This window comes from Helicoverpa zea, chromosome 15 (genome assembly GCF_022581195.2).
Source record: "Helicoverpa zea isolate HzStark_Cry1AcR chromosome 15, ilHelZeax1.1, whole genome shotgun sequence".
Lineage (NCBI taxonomy): Eukaryota > Metazoa > Arthropoda > Insecta > Lepidoptera > Noctuidae > Helicoverpa > Helicoverpa zea.
In genome coordinates, this window is record NC_061466.1 from 601996 (window position 1) to 622228 (window position 20233).

The 20233-nt window shown below is 42.3% G+C and overlaps 1 protein-coding gene across 2 annotated transcripts in view; it reads right to left on the reverse strand.

The window, feature by feature from the left end:
* LOC124636760 (fibrillin-2-like) overlaps positions 1-20233 on the reverse strand; it is a 51945-nt gene that overhangs the window by 18652 nt on the left and 13060 nt on the right. Inside the window, exons 3-35 of one of the 2 annotated variants that reach the window (XM_047172893.1) lie at positions 18187-18269; positions 17982-18098; positions 17763-17867; positions 17575-17682; positions 17141-17319; positions 16704-16865; positions 16326-16413; positions 15867-16022; positions 15239-15419; positions 14779-14916; positions 14579-14695; positions 13934-14150; positions 13318-13528; positions 13135-13239; positions 12790-13049; positions 12285-12399; positions 11542-11649; positions 11092-11261; positions 8610-8742; positions 8367-8528; positions 7854-8185; positions 7384-7534; positions 6011-6163; positions 5242-5422; positions 4651-4843; positions 4108-4281; positions 3444-3610; positions 3068-3207; positions 2686-2802; positions 2447-2593; positions 1388-1504; positions 1086-1189; positions 555-816 (exon numbers count right to left, since the gene is read on the reverse strand). In XM_047172893.1, coding sequence (XP_047028849.1) covers positions 555-816; positions 1086-1189; positions 1388-1504; positions 2447-2593; positions 2686-2802; positions 3068-3207; positions 3444-3610; positions 4108-4281; positions 4651-4843; positions 5242-5422; positions 6011-6163; positions 7384-7534; positions 7854-8185; positions 8367-8528; positions 8610-8742; positions 11092-11261; positions 11542-11649; positions 12285-12399; positions 12790-13049; positions 13135-13239; positions 13318-13528; positions 13934-14150; positions 14579-14695; positions 14779-14916; positions 15239-15419; positions 15867-16022; positions 16326-16413; positions 16704-16865; positions 17141-17319; positions 17575-17682; positions 17763-17867; positions 17982-18098; positions 18187-18269 — 5153 coding nt within the window. Of the gene's footprint in view, positions 1-554; positions 817-1085; positions 1190-1387; positions 1505-2446; positions 2594-2685; positions 2803-3067; positions 3208-3443; positions 3611-4107; positions 4282-4650; positions 4844-5241; positions 5423-6010; positions 6164-7383; positions 7535-7853; positions 8186-8366; positions 8529-8609; positions 8743-11091; positions 11262-11541; positions 11650-12215; positions 12400-12789; positions 13050-13134; positions 13240-13317; positions 13529-13933; positions 14151-14578; positions 14696-14778; positions 14917-15238; positions 15420-15866; positions 16023-16325; positions 16414-16703; positions 16866-17140; positions 17320-17574; positions 17683-17762; positions 17868-17981; positions 18099-18186; positions 18270-20233 lie in introns of both variants that reach the window. The other variant, XM_047172892.1, reaches the window with a different exon arrangement.

The window sequence follows — 20233 nt, forward strand, 5'->3', positions numbered from 1 at the left end:
ATTTAATTCTGTGATATTAAACTTCATGTTTGACTTTCACCTCTCCAAGATATGCTGTATTATATTTGTAGTTTATTGTGCTCATGGCCAAGTCAATATTATTGTAATGTGAACAAAACTATTGATATAGTCACAAAATATTGATTTATTATTACAAATAAAGTTGAACAGGACTTGGCTTCTATGCGATCTCAAAACTTTTTACGGTGGAGGGATTGCGTAGATTGGCTTTTTTTTACATTTAATGTTTTTGGTGGGATGGGAGTATACACGCAGCGGTAACTTCCGACAGCGTACTTCTTTCTAATTGTGACTAAAATACAATCTTATTTATTTTAGAACTAATTATAGGTATGTGATTATTAGAGCCTGGAATTATAAAGGAAACACTCCAATTCAGGGGTAACTCTTCTAAATATCTGATATCCTGATACATTCAGCTATACTTTATCGCAATATTTTGACGCAACGACGCTTCATGTAAGTTACGGTTTAAAAATCATACAACAACGAAACCAATGCACTGAAATTATCTTCTCAACATAGGTACTCACTTCCATTAGGCATAGCGACATATCCCTCGGGACACAGACACACATACGACCCCTGCATGTTCCTGCATATCCCGGGGCCACAGATCCCCGGCACGGCACACTCGTCCACGTCGTCGCAGCGCTGCTCGTCGGGCGACAGCTGCCAGCCGTCGCCGCACGTGCACACGAAGGAGCCGAACGTGTTGGTGCACGTGCCGTGCGCGCACAGCGCCGGGTGCTGTGTGCACTCGTCTATGTCCGCCAGGGTTACTACGTATGATGGCTGGACAGAGAAGATAATATTTTTTTGCAAAATTGTTGAGAACTAAATTAATAGAAGACAAAAGAACTCAGCAACACAACAGGTAAGAATTAGAATAATAAGACAAAAAGGAAAGACACGATTTGAAAATTGCAAGATTATGTGAATAAAGTAAACCAGAGAGCAAGTACAGTATTCCTAGGGACAATGATTAAACCGCGTCAGTCAGCGAGTTATAAATCCTGCATTCATTCTATAAAGGAAAGGTATATTGAATGCAAGATACTTACAGGTTCAAGAACGGGTTGATATCCAGGACCACCAGGACAAAGTTGTCTGTAAGCTTCCGAGCCAGGCTCAGGACATAAATCACAGTAGTTGCCCCAAGCAGCACCTGCAATCACACAAAACAACATTCAATATAAACTTACGATTTCTTCTAGATTAATCGGATAGTACAAAGCATTTATTTACAACTTTGTACCTACTTAATTGTTCTAATTTAATCTTCTTTTATCAATATCTATGTACACAAATTGAAAAATAAATAAATAAACTGATAAATAAATGCTACATTTACTATGGTACTTACCAACAGAACAACAGCAAGCGGCCATGGTGCCATCTTCAGACAGTTCGTCACTATCGCGACAATGTTCCGCGCCAGATTTCAAGTCCACCTTGCCGTAGCAACGAGCCTTTCGCGAATCTACAATTAGAAACAGAAAAAAAAAATAGAATTTCCACCCCTTATCGAGATTAAATACAGCCTCCTGTACTTAATGGGGGATAGTGTAGCTCTTGAATAGTGAAAGATTTTTTCAAATCAGTTATGAAGTTTTGGAAATAAACTAAATAATCCTCTTTATAATTTTTGTTGAGAAGTTTAAATAAGTTCCAGTTTAATTTTTGAACTGACTGCGGCGACTTGCACTCGTCCACGTCCGTGCAGTTGCACCCGGGCATCACTATAGGAGCAGAACTCACCATAGCAAGCGGTGCCGTCGGAGACGAGCTCGTAGTTGGGCGGGCAGCGGCAGATGTAGGAGCCCTGCGTGTTCACGCACTGCCCGTACTGGCACGACTGCGGCGACTTGCACTCGTCCACGTCCGTGCAGTTGCACCCGGGCATCACTATAGGAGCAGAACTCACCATAGCAAGCGGTGCCGTCGGAGACGAGCTCGTAGTTGGGCGGGCAGCGGCAGATGTAGGAGCCCTGCGTGTTCACGCACTGCCCGTACTGGCACGACTGCGGCGACTTGCACTCGTCCACGTCCGTGCAGTTGCACCCGGGCATCACTATAGGAGCAGAACTCACCATAGCAAGCGGTGCCGTCGGAGACGAGCTCGTAGTTGGGCGGGCAGCGGCAGATGTAGGAGCCCTGCGTGTTCACGCACTGCCCGTACTGGCACGACTGCGGCGACTTGCACTCGTCCACGTCCGTGCAGTTGCACCCGGGCATCACTATAGGAGCAGAACTCACCATAGCAAGCGGTGCCGTCGGAGACGAGCTCGTAGTTGGGCGGGCAGCGGCAGATGTAGGAGCCCTGCGTGTTCACGCACTGCCCGTACTGGCACGACTGCGGCGACTTGCACTCGTCCACGTCCGTGCAGTTGCACCCGGGCATCACTATAGGAGCAGAACTCACCATAGCAAGCGGTGCCGTCGGAGACGAGCTCGTAGTTGGGCGGGCAGCGGCAGATGTAGGAGCCCTGCGTGTTCACGCACTGCCCGTACTGGCACGACTGCGGCGACTTGCACTCGTCCACGTCCGTGCAGTTGAACCCGGGCATCACTGACGAATAAACAAGTTATAAGTAGTACTAGTAGCAAGCAAACTTAATTTCAACCTCACACCCCACACATAAGGTCCATTCTTGCACTTACAGTCATCGATGCTGTCGGACTGGTAGCCCTTGTCGCAGATGCACTTGAACATGCCGTATGTGTTGACGCAGCGCCCGAACACGCACACGTTGTCGAACGTCGCGCACTCGTCCATGTCTGGGGGTTTAAATAAATAATATGTAATTATATTAAAAAAATACATAAATAATATATGATTCTATTTTTAATCAAATTACGAAGATATAAGACGAAACAGATGCAATCTGTAAATATCGAGATAGTTGGTGGTCTATGAGGGAACCTACGTTGAGTAGTCAGCAGAAATGGGATAATAGCAAGTTGCTTGAAAAACTTTTTTTAAGGCTGTTTGTCAAGGCAAACTTAAACAGAAGTGTTTCGTCTTTGTTTTCAAGCTACATACCGAGACAAGATCTGCCGTCAGGAGACTTGGTGAAGCCGACGTCACAATCACACTCATAGCCGCCAGGCGTGTTCGTGCAGTGACCGTTTTCACACAACGTTGGGTCGTTAGCGCACTCGTCGATGTCCACGCAAGAGTAACTACGTAGAATAGAGAGCAATCATTTACTATTTTATTTTTAAACTACGATACAAAATCTAAAGAATATATTTTTTTATCGATGAAATAGTCGATTGACAGAAACCACCGTTCTCCGACTATTATTTTTTGTTGTTCACAAGTTTGGTCATCATCAGGTATAGTCCAATTAGGAGGACTTTTTCCTGTCTCAGTAAGACAAATTTCTTCATGCCATAAAAACTTGATTCCAACTTACCCATCACCCTTATATCCCGTATCACACAGACACATAAACGACCCATCAGTATTAGTGCATGTAGCCCGCGGGTGACAGCCGCCGTTGTTGGTGAGGCACTCGTCGATGTCCTCGCACTCCGTGCCGTCACCCCGCCAGCCGTCGCGACAGCGGCATTGGAATGAACCCTGGGACAAATTATTTTTGGTTTATTTATTTTGAACGATTGCAGGCCAATTACACAAATTAAGAACACTACTATCACACTGATTTCTCACAGTATTTCAGACAGACTTTTACAGGGGCGGAATCAACGCTGATTGAAGAATGTACGCCGCGTCACATCAAGTAAGCCACTTGTAAAGAAATCGTCTGTCTATTGTTTTCGCATCACGCCGCGCTTCGCGTTCGCATCCAGATCGCGTGCGGTGCCGCTTGCCGTGCAACGGTACAGCGTGCCGCGCCACACGGCGTGTACCGGCACATACACGCTCAGCGACAGCTCAGCGTAGACATAGGTCCACGCCCCCGAGATGTGGTATGGTATTTTTTATTGGAGGGTATAAATGAAGAGACCATAAATGGGTCCGCCTTTTTACATATACTACTACAAGTAATCTCAAAAGTTCGAGAATTTCTTTGGCTATAACAGCTGGATTGCAAAAAATTGGTAATGTAGTTATACCGGCAGGTTGATGCAGTCGGCAGCAGGATGGCAGTCGCAGGTGCCGAGCTCGCACTCGTCGTCGTCGGTGCAGGCGGGGCCCTGCTCCGGCTTCACGCTGTAGCCGTCGGGGCAGCGGCATACGAAGCTGCCGATCGTGTTGTGGCATTCACCAGCACCACATAGATCGGGCACCTGGAATAAAATGAAGGTCAGTTGAAAAGGTGAGAAGTGTTCAAGAGCTGAAAACCTTTCACTGCTAAACAAAGGCCTACCAAGCTCTTCAAATTGTGTGGTCATTATAACACCACCAGTCGGCCAGGTTATCAATTGGGCCAGGACGATATTGATCTGATCCTTTACTGTGTGTGTATGTTCAATATGGTATACATAACTCAAATTCAATGCTGATAAATCAGCACATTTCGAACGTCAAATGGACAGCCCTAAAATGCCAATCCTTCACACATACTCTGTGTTATTGCTGGGAAGAAGAACAACTCAGCAATATATGTATGCCTGTAAGGTTTCAAGAATTAAAGAATCATATACACATATACGTACATCAGCACACTCATCGATATCATGGCAGGTGGGCTTAGCATCATCAGGCGAGGGCAACAACCCGTCGGTACAGGTGCAGACGTATCCGCCGGGCGTGTTGCGGCACGTGCCGCCGCCGCAGGGCCGCGCGCCGCGCCCGCACTCGTCGATGTCGCGGCACGTGCGCCCGTCCGCGCGGAGGTGCCAGCCGTCTCTGCGGAACGACGATTATGTTACATAAATGTTATTGGCACCATGTTATCATCGGCATCTTTGGCGATATGTTATGATATGGTACAGTCAAATAACAACTAAAAAGCATTTTTTGAAAGTTATCAATGCCAATGTTAAAGTAGTGACAGGCAGGAGGTATCACTACTTAATATAAAACTAAGTCGCTTTTTCTGTCCCTATGTCCCTTTGTACGCTTAAATCTTCAAAACCACGCAACCGATTTTCATGCGGTTTTTTTATCAGATAGAGTGTTTCAAGAGGAAGGTTTATATGTACAATAACATACATCAAATAGTGGGGAAATACTGTTACGCCATGCGAAGCCGGAGGGGGTCGCTAGTATAAAATAAAAAATATATATTTCCATCCCCCACTCACCTACAAGTACAGTGATAAGACCCGGGCGTATTGACACACTCGTGCTGACACCTCGTGGGGTCCTCAGTGCACTCGTCAATGTCCTCACAGTGCGACTTGACGGTAGACTGCGCGTAGCCCTCGTCGCATACACACTGGTATGTACCCATGAGGTTCTCGCAGGCACCGTTGCTGCAGATACCTGGGGAATTTAAAATAGTTTTAATTACTACTAACTTATTATTTTGTTATTTTCTGGCAAGGAATATATTTTTTTGTTTTCACGAAAATCCAATAGAAATTCTATGAATAGAAATAGGATTGACTCAGGTGTCCATTGTTAGATAACCACTTACCACACTACCAAGCAGATTCTACATCCGTACATATAATTGTTATTATTCTGAAAAGCGACAAGTTTCAAGCGGCCACGATTTTACGTTGTTGACAAGAGATTTTGCTGTCAGGAAAATAGTCATCCATCAGTTTATTGATAGTCGCTGATGTTGATATACTTAGTCTTTACTAGCTCTCTTAATTCGCTTTTATAGTTTTTGCCAAAAATAATGGCTGCTTACAATCAGCTTTAGGCATGTATATGTAGTCTTCATCATCCCTTGCTCACCTCTGCTGCCCGCTGATAACTTTTAATGGTATGATGAAAAAGAAGGTTGCTCCTTATGGCACACTGGTACTCAGCTACATCCGGTTAGGCTGGACGTCGACCCCAACATAGTTTGGGAAAGGCTCGGAAGATAGATAGATAGATGAAAAAGAAGTTGCAACTGACCCGAGGTGATGGAGCACTCGTCGACGTCCTTGCAGGAGAGGCGGTCGGGCGCCAGCTCCATGCCGGCGCCGCAGTCGCAGCGGAACGAGCCCGCCGTGTTCACGCAGCGCCCGCCGCGGCACAGCGCGCGGTTCTCCAAGCACTCGTCGATGTCTGTGGAAGAAATTAAATAAGTCATTTAAATGCTATTAGCTTGCAAATTGTCTATGGAGCTTTAGGTATTATTCCCGTACCCAGCAAAAATTACAAAAAAGTTTGGTAAGCAACTTTGTCGTGGCTGTCATATCAATGACGTACCTAGCAAAAGTCGTAATTATGTTCAAACGCACTTATCTTAGAGACAGTACACTTAGTGTTATTAGTTCCTATTTAAACGTCCGACTCGCACATGGCCGGTTTTTTGAAGTTGATATGAATAGGTTAGATCTTGATGACGTGAACTCTTGTATTTCATTAGTAGCACTGGTTCACAGCCAGTAATTTGGGTTTGAATGCGAATTTGCTTTGCCTAACGTAACAAATCTCGGTCCCAGTGAAATTTTACAATGAGGAAATTGAAACGGTCCATGTTACTACTTTTTATGAACTCTCTTTTGTACTCCCCTTATGTACTCCTCGTATGTACTCTCTTATGTACTCTCTAATATACTCTCTTATGTACTCTCTTATGTACTTTCTTATGTACTCTCTTATGTACTCTCTTGTATACTCTCTTATGTACTTACTTATGTACTCCTCTTATGTACTCCCCTTATGTACTCCTCTTATGTACTCTCTTATGTACTCTCCTATGTACTTTCTTATGTACTCTCTTATGTACTCTCTTGTACACTCTCTTATATACTTACTTATGTACTCCTCTTATGTACTCCCCTTATGTACTCCTCGTATGTACTCTTTTATGTACTCTCTTATAAACTCTCTTATATACTCTCCTATGTACTCTCTTATGTACTTACTTATGTACTCCTTTTATGTACTCTTATGTACTCTATTATGTACTCTCTTAATAATATGAGAAGATATCGAAACACCAGTTAAATAAGTAACAAACGAATTGCGAATATGGATACCACATACGATACCCGTATGTAATTCTGTTAATCTGATCTACAGTTAGAAAGTATTACATTTTTATTGGAATACTAGCTTCTGCCAGCGGTGCACCCGCATCCCGTGGGAACCTCTGCACGAACCCGGATAAAAAGCCTATAGCCTTTCTCGATAAATGGGCTATCTAATACTGAAAGAAATTTTCAAATCGGACCAGTAGTTCCTGAGATTAGCGCGTTCAAACAAACAAACAAACTCTTCAGCTTTATAATATTAGTATAGATTACACAGGAACAAGTCAAACTTTGGCATGTACTCACCGACACAAACTTTAGAGAAGTCATCAGCCTTGTGCCCGGGATGGCAGGTGCAGGAGAAGCTGCCGTCAGTGTTGCGGCAGTCGCCGGCGCCGCACACGCCGTCCACGATCTCGCACTCGTTCACGTCCACGCATGTGTGGTTCTTCGAGTCCTGGGGGAGGAATCGATGATTAGCATCAGTAATAACCGTCCACAAAAAAAACTGATTTCAACAAAAAACTTCTCCTAAGGCTAAAAAAATAGGTACTATGCTGAAAATGTCATTAACATCTCTTCATTCAAACATGAGATAATCGCGCAAACATACATGTATATACATTACATATAGGTCGAACTAAGAATCTCCAATTTTAAAAGTGTTCAAAGAAATTTAAATTCTCATCGTTTTGGTTTTCTATATGAGACAAGTCTGCATGTTGTTTGATAGCCAACTTAAAAAAAATATGATGTTTTTAAGAAGTTGCACAAACCTTTTCATAACCAGGGAAGCAGTCACAAGTAAAGGTCCCAACAAGATTCCTGCAGCGTCCATGTCCACACAGACCAGGGAAGGCCGCGCACTCATTGACTTCCATCTGGCCAGGGATGAGGCCAGGAGTCTTGTGCCAGCTGTCTCCAGTAACATTCCCCCAGTTGTCTCCCCCGCCGTGTCCCCAGTCGTAGTCGCTGCCGTCGCCGCCGCCGTGACTGCCGTCCCCCCATATGCCGGTGCCGTTGCCGGAGGGATCGCCGGGACGGTCCCAGACGGTGGGTGGGTGACCCGTGCCTTCAGAGATGCAGAGATTGCGGTAGGAGTCCGTTCCTGTGGGGACAATACATGGGATAAGCATCTCATTTAAGGGAAATAACACTGCCCAAAGTTTCACCAAAGTTTGTTTCTTTTTGTTCGGTTTGGCAGAGTCATTATTAGATTTTTTTTATATATATTTTTTTAAACATTTTAAAAATCAACTTAAAAAATATCTTGATCGAGCTTGACTTACCCTTCTTAGGACAAGGTTCGCATCGTCCATCGCCCCAGGCTTTCCCGAGAGACGAACAACAACAAACCGCTCGTAACACTTCAATCTGGAGAGGGTTGGAACAACGCCCGCCGATGAAGTCTGTATAGCAGTATTCACGACGAGTGTCCACACATCGGTTTCCTAAGAAAATAAAGCAGTTTTAGCACCATTTTTTATTTATAGAATGTACGCCAAATAGACTATATAATATTAAATATTTACCAGTAGTATCAAGCGCCAATCCAGGTGGACATTCGCATTTGTAGGAGCCGTCAGTGTTAACACAAGTCCCGCCGATACACAGCTCTGAGTCTAGCTGGCACTCGTCCACATCACGACATGTCGCACCGTCCAACTGTGAATATCATATTTGAATATAAAGAATAAATACGTCAACCTCAAGTCAAGGGTGTAAAGCAATGGGTATGAAATTCAAAATTGATGTTAATACCTATTTATTGATTTTTATTGTATACTAGCTTCTGCCCGCGACTTCGTACGCGGATAAAGTCCCTTATGCCAGCGACTACGGGGTGAGCAAAATCAAAGATCTGAACCGTCTGATATTGTATTTTAAGGGCCCGTTGACTTGAAAACAACGGAATACGCATAGCCATTAGAAACGTTCCATATATTTAATTTTTGTACTTCAACGGCAAAAGCACAGCAGACTAAACAAAACGCTGAGAACTGAACCGCAAAAGACGTGACCATAGGGATAAAAGTAGTGATTCTAATTAGTCCGCATTTAAGTTGTGTGTGGCAAAAATATTACACGTATTAATACGTTAAAAAAAACATTAAATGTTACTGAGATGACAAAGTCGTGATGACTTAGTGGAAGTCGTGGTGGTTTAGTGGGTAGAGAACCAATCTCTCAAGTATGAGCGTATGTCTTTGATTCCTGGTCTGGCAAGTACCTGCCAATGCAACTTTTCTAAGTTCGTATGTACTTTCTACGTATATTTTGGATACCAATGATCGTTATTTGGAGGGGATGTTAAACTGTAGGTTCCGGCTGTCATTGAACATTCTTGGCAGTCGTTATGGGTAGTCAGATGCCAGTAAGTCTGACCAGTTTTACCAAGGGGTATTGGGTTGAGCGGGTAACTGGGTTGTGGAGCTCAGATATGCAGTTGATCCTTGTAAAACACTGGTACTCAGTTACATCGTGACTGGAAGTCGACTCTAACATAATTGGGACAAAGGCTCTTGAGATAATAACGACAATAATAATGAGATATAAGCACCGCAGGACATCTGAGGCTGATGACGGGGAGTAGCGACCCCGGTGGGCTATATATACTGAGTTCTCCAGGGTATACTGTCCCCCATCTCCGGCCGGTCGGAGTGAACCATGACGGGGGTAGGTCTCACGCCTCTGGTTTGGCTTGGCCGTCCAGAGTGGAGTCGCTAGAGCAGGGTTAGTAGCCCTGCTCGGAGGATAGGTGCCTCGTGGTAAGTGACCCACAGGGAGCGCGTAATCTGCGTTTAAAATCCGCCGAGGTATCCTCACCATTATTTTAGGATTATGTAAAAGACGGACTAATTACTTTTTTTGATTCAACATACTACCTATTTCATAACATTCATTTCTATACATTTCAAGTGTAGTATTGCTCTTGAAGTTCCACATCAGGTGTTCCAGATCTTCGATGTATATACGTCAATAGAGAGTGCTTATCAGGTTGAACCACTTTTGCTAAAACGTCATATCTTTATATGCTATAGTCTAGCTGGGCTCCTGGCGTTCCGCATCAGGTGTTCTACATCTTCAATTTTTATAAGTCAACAGAGAGTGCTTATCAGATTGAACAACTTTTGCTAAAACGTCACACCTCTATATGCTATAGTCTAGCTGGGCCCCTGGAGTTCCACATCAGGTGTTTTAGATCTTCAATTTGTATAAGTCAATAGAAAGTGCTTATCAAATTGAACAACTTTTGCTAAAACGTCATACCTGTATATGGTACAGAGAAGCTGGGCTCTTGGGATTCCACATCAGGTGTTCCAGATCTTAAAATTTATTATCTCAGCTGAAAATGCTCATCATATGAAACAATTTTTGCCATGGCACCATATTTGTATCTCTTATAGTTTTGTTGGTCTGTTGGTGTTCTGCATCAGGTCTTCAAGTTTCGAAGATAAATTATAGCCTATATGTTGACCAGGCTTAATACTGATACAACAAAGAAAAAATCATTGAAATCCGTCCAGTAGTTCCGAAGATTAGCGTGTACAAACAAACAGACATACAGACATACAGACATACAGACATACAGACAAACAGACAGAATTTTTTTTTTGGATTTGTGCTCCATTACTGTTTCTAAACCCCACCCAATTATTATTTTTTTAATATATTCAATGTACAGACACAGTTTTTTTACAGATTTATTATATGTATAGAAGATGGATTATTAAGACTATTTAATTTTTACCTATGACCAAAAATATGGCCTGTTGATGAGCTTTGACAAAACTGGAGGAGATCGAGCAGAAACTTTCAATAAAAAAATAAAAAAAAGCTTTGTTTAATGACGTTTCTTAGCTAGTCATGTATTGTCATCAGAAGTCAGAGCGTGTTCAAAATTTCATCCTTATCGAAGACCGGGAAGTGCGTAAATTAAGATTCGAAGATTTTCTTACATACATAGTCATAAGCGAAGCTGATATAAGCGTGTTAACAAGACTGGTAACGTACCTTAGCGAATCCCTTAGGACAGGGGCAGTGGTCGGGGTCGCAGGGCTCGCAGGGCGACCCCCAGGCCAGCCCCACGCTGCAGCAGCACTCCTGCCGCAGCAGCGGCCGCAGCGCCGCCGCCTCGCACTGCCCGTCCACCACGCGCCGCCAGCACGACCCGCGACGGTTGTCTGTGTGTTATAGCTCGTCAATACACTTCGTTGATCTGAACTTAGACGACTCACGCTTGTATATAAGTCGATAAACAACAGACGTCGAATTTGATTCTGTAGCTAAATCAAAGTGGCAAGTCCGTTAACGAATGAACACTTTTGGTATTATTAGCTTGCTTATTTAGCTGTCTCCTAGCGGATCTATCTATCTTAGAAAACATCTACGTAACGCACTATGACAAAAAGCTATTCATCATCATGTTCAACAATTATTTATAATATTGCTAAAGGCACTTACCGATACAATGCTGAGCGGTGGCATCGAGAACGAATCCGTTTTCACATTCGCACTCGTAGCTGCCATGCGAGTTGATGCAGCGCCCGTTGTCACATGGGTTCGATTGTTCTACAAAACCACGGAATTATTTTAACCAGCTGTGCAAAAAGGTGTTAAAAGAGGACCTTATTTAACTAAAACTTTTAACGAAATAAATAAATTAACAAAAAGATTTATCAAATTGTTTAGCTAAAAACAATCAGTTGATGCTGGTCGTGCAATAAGCACTCGCAGAAGAAGATAATTAAATTATTTTTACAGAAAATTATTTTAAACAAGGAAAGTCAATTCGTAGTGTATTTTAACAATTACAACTTTTTGGAATATATAAGTTAATCCAGTCGAAAAGATAATCATAAGTTATTTTCAAATGATTGTGCATTCCATTACATTTTGTGCCCATCACGGCTAGTTTCATAACCTAATTTTAATAAAAAATTAATCACATGAATAATAATAATAAAATCAAGCAGTGCAATGAGATCGAATTGCGTGAAATTAATGTTCTATTAAGATATCAGGATCCATACAACGGATGGTAGGTGACCAAGCTCGGATGTTGGTCAGATGATGCTAGTCCGAGGTTAGATGTCTGGATGGCACGTGATGAAGGCTTGTCAGACAAGGGTCGTAACCTGTTCCGATGGGGATCAGAGAGGGGATGTCCCCGCGGTCGTATTCCCTGAGGCGGAAAAGAGTCTCACCCTCGCACTCGTCTATGTCGCGGCAGATCTGCTCGTCCGGCTCGTGCCGCGTGCCCGCCGGACACACGCACGAGAAGCTGCCCGGCGTGTTGCGGCACTGCCCGCCCGTGCAGTACTGGGACATACCACATCTCAATACCACATCACAGTTAGATAAAAGATAAAAGTCATTTATTCAAAGTAGGCTGAAAATCAGTACAAGTCAAATTTTAAAAAGTCTGTCTTTTTAAAATTTGCTCTTCACCACTTCTTATGTGTTTTTGCTGGGAAGAAAAAGTGGTGGAATATACTCCCCAGCAACACAATTATTCTGTCTATATGGTTTGAAGAATCGTTGATATACATTTTTTTCTAATTTTTGTATAAAATTATATAAGTAGCTAAAATTCTTTGTATTAAAAAAACAACATATTTAATCATGTTGGCTCATCCGTTCAGTAGTTGCCCGCCGTTAAACCACACAAACATTTGGCATACACTTATGAGCTTCCAACTATGTACTCACAGACTGATGCATATCACATTCATCGATATCCCTGCAGATGCCATCAGCGTCGGGATGGAAGCCAGGGTCACAGATGCACTTGTACCCCGGCTCCAGGTTCTCGCAGGTGCCGTGCGGACAGATGCCGGGGATCATGGTGCACTCGTTGATGTCGGCACCTCCGTTGTCTTTGCTGGAGCCTTCGGGGCAGAGGATGTCGTACTCCTTGCTTCCACGTTCAGGACACGCTTTGCAAGCCACACCCCAGCCTAAGTGGAGTCCTGAAATACAAAAACAGAGTGTAATAGAAATATTCCTAATTAACATACAGATAATTGAGGTATTCAAATACAGACAAAATTTTACCTTTACTTGAACTGCAACAGCATTGAGACCTAGTTACTGGATTCTGACCCGGCAGTGTACAATGTCCTTCTTCGTATTTCTCGTAACACAAATCTTGTACCTCGTCTGCAAAAATAAAATACTTTGTAGGACAAGCTTAGTATATGTATCAAGTAAATTATGTAAATTCATTAGTTAACTTACCAAGACAAGTCCTGCCATCATTGCTAAGCGTGAATCCAGGTAAACACTCGCATCTGAAGGATCCAGGAGTGTTGTGACAGCGTCCATTCCTACAGACGCGTTGTTCCGAGCACTCGTTGACGTCCACACAGGCGCCGCGGTCAGGCGTGGGTCTGTAGCCAGCTTCACACACGCACTGGAACGATCCTTCGCTGTTCACACAGCGACCACCCTATAAAAGAAAACAATGTGAAAAGTAAAATTTGAGTGGTCCGACAATATTACCCTGTGGAACACCGATATAAACATAAACATGTTTGTTACAGAACTCTGTATATTTTCGTTTATATACACAAAGACATATGAAATTATCTATTTTGACATTTTGGAACAATATCATCCATTTTCTTAAACGCATATCGCAATTTTAACTACATATCAACAGTATCAAAAGTTTTTCTTAACACCAACATTTCAGACGGAATGTTTAGCGACCCGAGATCCTATTCTTCTGGCTTTTTATAATGTTTTCCGATTAGATTTTACTCATTAAGATGTGACGCCTTCCCCTGAACAGTCACAAGGGCCTCTCTATCCCTTCTTATGTTTTATTTTCCATCAAAATAGAGATACAAACCTGACAAACACTCTTATCGGCACACTCATCGATATCGGTGCAGTATCCTCCGGCGGAGATATGGAAGCCGTGCTCGCAGTCGCAGGCGTACCCGCCGGGCGAGTTGCGGCAGCGGCCGCGGCGGCACACGCGCGGGTTGTCGCGGCACTCGTCCACGTCGCGGCACGCGTGGCCCGTCTCTGTTGACTCGTAGCCGGGATTGCAGACGCACTCGTAGCTGGGGAAAAATATTATTTTTATCATAAATGACATAGGTTAACCGGGATAGGCGACTAAAAAAAAATATAGGTAAAAACATCCTAATAATAACATCCTACTTTTTTGGGAAGATGGTTAAAAGTAATTAATCCGTAGTTTACATAAGCCTAAAACATCGGACAGATTTTTTGTCTACTCCCAGAAACTAGTAAACTAGTAACAAGAAAGACAGAACGTGATTGAGTTTTATGTCTCATCACTTTCAGGTAAAAATGTATATAAAAGTGACGTCACAAGCTCCCACTTCAGGATTTTTTCCTAATCTTACAAACTAACCAATTAGCGTAATATTTGTTTGTACCGTAAAAACTTACTGTTCTCTTATATCCTATTTAGTGGATCAAATAGCCAATGTACAAATTGTTAGTTTCATCTATCTATGCTTACCCTCCATCACTGTTTCTACAAACTCCATTAGTACACATGCCTCCATGCGTCGATTCACATTCGTTTTTGTCGCTGCATCTCAAACCTCCTTCAATCGGGTCGAAGCCGGGCGGACACCTGATCAAACAACATTCACATTTAATTTAACAACAGTCACTTTAATATTTAATTAGCTGAATTTGATCTAGTTTATTTTCGACCTGCAGTCAAATCCGCCGGGTCTGTTGATGCAAGAACCTCCTTTGCAGTATTCGAGAGCACATTCGTCGATATCGATACATGTTGGGTTGCCGTCTTGTACCACTGATTCAGCGCCGTCCCAACAGTCACATTGATATCTGGCAAACAGAAAACTCTATATTAATTTTGATCAGATACAACTAAGTTACATTTTAAAGACATCACTATTTTTGGGGTCGGGGAGAGACTTTATTCTTTTAGAATGCCTTCGGAATCTGGAATGACCCCCTTAGGCATACGCACACACAAAATCATATTTCATTAATCAACAGATTCGCTTTTCCAAAACTTTAATTCACCAAATGAAAAACTTTTATTTCGTGTTTGCGATGTATGGATTCCTTTACGTTTCATTTTTTTTTTTTTGTTTGCCTCTTTATCTACGCAATTAAATTATTTCAAAGTATTTGGTCATCTCACCCGATATCCTTATCCACACAAGTCCCGAGCCCGCATATCCCGTTCCTAAGCATGCACTCGTTGATCTTCGCGATGGCGGGCGGCTCGTAGCTGCCGCCGCCGCCGTCGTCGCCGCCGCCCGTCACGTTGCGGCGCCAGTTCGGCGGAATCGCGCCGCCACCGCACAGGTGCGTCCATTCCGCTGGGAAACGGAACATGTGGTTAGTCTAGCTTTCTTAGTCAAATCATTTATGTAAGTCTTTGCAAGTACCTTATGTATGTCAAAAATACTAACTTAGGAAAAGATGGACCATTATTGTCCAATTGGACAATTATTGTCCAGTTGAAAGCAATTATTGTTTTCACGTTTTTGGAAATTTAAACCATGATTTTACAATTTACCTAACAAGATATTTTACACTGCTTGACAGTCGCTCCTTGTAAAACACTGGTACTCAGCTGCATCAGGTAAGACTAGAAACCGACCCCAACATAGTTGGGAAAAGGCTCGGAAGATAAAAATGAGATGATTTAACAGTGTTTGACTTTCTTTTGTCTTTAAAAAAATATTAAGTTGATTAATTCCCAGATATGTTTTTTCACAAAAAAAAAGGATGCAATTGACCATTGTCCATCAGAGACTACTCACTGGATCCCCTGGGCGGGCAGGGGGTGCAGAGGTCCCCCCAGGCGCGGCCCATGTTGTACCCGCAGCAGCAGTCGCGGTTGGACAGCGGCATCGGCAGCCGGTCCGCGCACTCGCCCGTGTCGCTCATGTACGTGAAGCAGCTGCCCACTCGACCGTCTGGTGGAAACATTACATTATTTATTATAAACAAGCTGAAATTCTAAAGTTTATGAAACAGGGATTTGGTCAAAAAAGACCCTTCATAGAGTCCTGAGTCTACTTGCCAAAAGAAATGAACGACTAAATACCCTAACAATACATAGGTATGCCTGATATGTTTTCAGAACATGCTTGAGACAACCACATCTGTATAAATATTACATAGGCAATAAGTGTTGCTATGTTGGCAGCAACTCAAAAACCCCAACACATTATGTCTTTATCCTATCTAGTGGATCTTTTCCAGTAAACACTACTTACCTATACAGAACTTCTTGTCCGGACTGGGAATGAAGTGAGGGTTGCATAGACAGTAGTAGTCGCCTTCAGTGTTCACACATTTGCCGTTCTGTTAAAAGATTTATATTATTACAAACACCGAACTGTAACATAAATAACAACTACAAACACTGCTACAATCTAATCTAATGTTATTACATCAGATTTTCTTACCCATTCATCACTCACCATTTGAAGCTTATAAAACATACACATACGATTATAAATTATGACACCTTATAGTGATCCAAGTTCCAGTGCAAAGAGTCAGATTCTTGTTACCTCCACTGAAATCTGGACCACTATAACATGTGATAATATGACCCCAGACACACAAATAATGGAAGAAGTAGTACTTACAGGACAAATATCGGGGTCTTCGCACTCGTCAATATCTTCGCAGTTGTTAGTGACCCGGTGTCGCCTCTGTCCCGGCGGACACTCGCACGAGAACGATCCGATCGAGTTGATACATTTACCGCCCTGACACAGTCCTGGCACTGCAGCACATTCGTCTATGTCCTGCAAGCAAAATCACAATAATTAAACGATCTATAAAAAAATGGATGCTTTCTTCGGAGACAGCAACAGGGCAGAGGGTAAAAGGAGCCCTTATATTGAGGACTGATCCAATACAAATTAGCTGGTGACGACAATAATCTTATATAAGCGATATAAAGACGGTGAAACATAACATTTAAAAGTGGTGTCAAAACACAACATGCGTGAATTGAGGTGTCCTCATAGACTTCAGAAAAGACAAATTAAATGAAAGTAATATGACGCAGTTTTCTAACCTGACACTCCTTAGTGGCCAAGTTCCTCAAGTGTCCTTGAGGACAGTCGAGGTCTCCACAACGTTCACAAGGATGTCCCCAGGCCACTCCCACAGTAGCACAGCACAACTGCTTGGTGCACACAACGCCTTCTAGGGCGCCCGTGCACAACGCACCTCGCGTATCCGTGTAGCACGGACCTACAAGGGAAAACCATATGTATGGATGTTGAATGACCTTGGTCACATTTGGATAAAACTTCTGTGTGTTCTTATTTCTTACGAAGGACGTTCTAGGTTAATTTCAATCCAGAAGATATGGCAAAGAGACGTTACCCCTTCTAAACTGACTTAAATATGGTATGGAGGAATTTTATCAAAAACAATGTAAAGAACAAACAAGTGCAGCTTGCAACCTTCACTTTACAAATGAATCGATTGAGACTATCAACTTACCAGTTCGTCTATCGATCTCGCACCTCGTCCCTGACAGTCCGTGGAAACAGACGCACCTGTCTGGTGCTATACATCGACCGCCGTGCAAACATGGCTCCCTACATATAGCTGGAAACAAGCAAATACATATTTAATAAACGTAATTTTTAACTAGTCGAAGGATTCTACTATCTCAATAAAAAACTTACGTTCAGTACAAAATTCTCCGCTCCAACCAGGTGCGCAGGAGCAAGTACCGTTCGAACATGTGCCGCCGTTCATACAGATACGACGACAGCCACCCGGCGTCCGTACTGCAAGCAAATAACTTAGCTTCAAACCAAATTTACTAGGAATTATAAGGACAATGTTAGCCTACAAACGGATCTTAATCTTCCTAGAAGATTATTTTTGGTGTACTATCTTACCAGGATACGGGTAGAGTCCGCCGCCGCCACAAGATGGCGCTTCTACGCCACTGGCACATCGACACATGTTAGGAGCCACACAGGCTCCGGGGGAGCCGCAGTCAGGGCGGCATACAGCTGAAAATTACATCACAGTTGAAACCACTTTCAAACAAAATGAGGAAAGAAGATCTGAAATGACAGTAATGAATGGAAATGTACTTACGGACTATACAAAGTAAAGAATTCGGCCTGGACGTCCATCCGGGACAGCAATGCGTGCTGTTACGAGATCGGCATACGTGGGGGCTACAACAAACAACGACAGTTAATTCCATTTGAACATAAAAGGCCTATTTCAGAACATTTTACATACATTTTATGCAAAAACTTAAAGCACCTTGTAACATGGTGACCTACAAATCCCATAGCATTAGCTTGTACTGCAAAGCTTTACTACAAAATACTCGTAGCACGGAGGCCACCAAGAATTCCATAAAATATTAGCTTTGCATCAACAATGCAGATGACGAGCTACGAGCAGCGCTCATTAAACTCAGACAGGTGTTGTTTGAATCTGATTTATTAGCCATCGTAAACACGTTCCAAGCTTCGACATTTTATGGCAACTAATAAGTTTTTCTTATGCCACTGTCCAGATGCTATGTTAATATTTTGTCACTTTTCATACTTTGTATTCTACCTCTACTTATTTCTTAACATGAAGAGGGAATCTCTGGTTCACACCCTAAAATTTTTCAGGGAACAATTCAAGCTCCTTTTTTGTATCACTCTTTGCCTATTTATTTTGATATAATAAAATATATGATACCGACCCACCGACACGCTTTGCAGCAGCAGCCATAGGACTTCGTATGGTCCTTTTATGTGCAAAACGATAATTAAGACTGTAAACAAGTATTATTGCCACCAACAATAGGTACAAAGTTTTTGGAGATACTGTAGCTGTATTGAATGACAAATTCATTGTCGTCGGTCAATTAACACTTAGCAACAAAAAGTGTGTTAGCAACAATTACGCAAGACTCGTAAGCTCCTCTTATGAGCGATGATCCCAGTAACCTTGCTCCACGTCCAACCGTATCTAAGTTGTACCGAATAGATTCTACTCGCTTGGTTAAACTAATTTGTTCTAGGGTCAGAGAGTATCGCGAGTCCTTACACAGAAAACCTTGTATCGAAATCGAGATTTAGTGCAGCACTGCACTTAATTATATTATCACTGTTTTGCTAAATATTTGCTTATCATTCAAGAGCATTGCGGTCAATTAAACAATTAAGTATTAATAATAGATTGACTTATATTTCGCGCTTTTTATATCTACGGAATGTTGTCAGGTATTATTATTTAAATGAGATAAAGCCGTTCCGGAGTCAAGTCAGAATCAGTTTTAATAGTGTCATAACTATGCTGTGTTCATGTTAAATAGTATTGTTATTTGCGTGGTGACCATAGTAAGTGATAATTACATCATCATCAAGTCATAATATTATCACAGCAATACTAATATAGTAATCTATTAATCAATAATTTATAATCTTCGCATCGATAATGTAATTTATCCATTCATTATCCTTTCAGTGACCTTTGCTTATGTCATTCCCTGTTTTTGTAACATTTGCATTGAACATACAAATTTTTGATTGTTATAAATTACAATACATAAATAAATTGAAATTGCAGTAGCTCTGTCTAAGTTCAAGTTGTGATTCAGTATCAACTTTTTCGTCTCTGTTGCCATTTACATTTTCTAAAGCACGATTTATTGCATCACCGAATTTGGTTGTATCAGTATCATCCTTGCATTGGTTGATTGCATCCACGACCTTGGTTAGCAAACCCGCTTCGTCATAACCTGTCCCAGTGAACCAGTCGTCGGTTCCGCTATTGCCCTCTGCCCGACTCCCGAAATTATAAGCGTGAAAATCACCTACGCGCCGCCGCCCACGGTAAGAGTACTACACATATATCATGTTACTAGGTTCAGCAAATTGTTGAAAAAATGTCATTGTGTATTGTTGTATCGTTACATATTGCTGAAAAGATGTGTAATTTCTAAAATTTGGATTCCCGGGAAAATGCCGTTGAATTCAAAGGACAGATGCTGATTTCACTTCCTAAGGACACCGAAACCGTGTCCATGTGACACGGTTTTCAAAAGCATGTACCTATAAATGCTAGTCATTTAAAAAGATATTATATAAAAGTTTTTCAAGATGCGACATTCTGGATAGTGAAGGATCCGGGATGA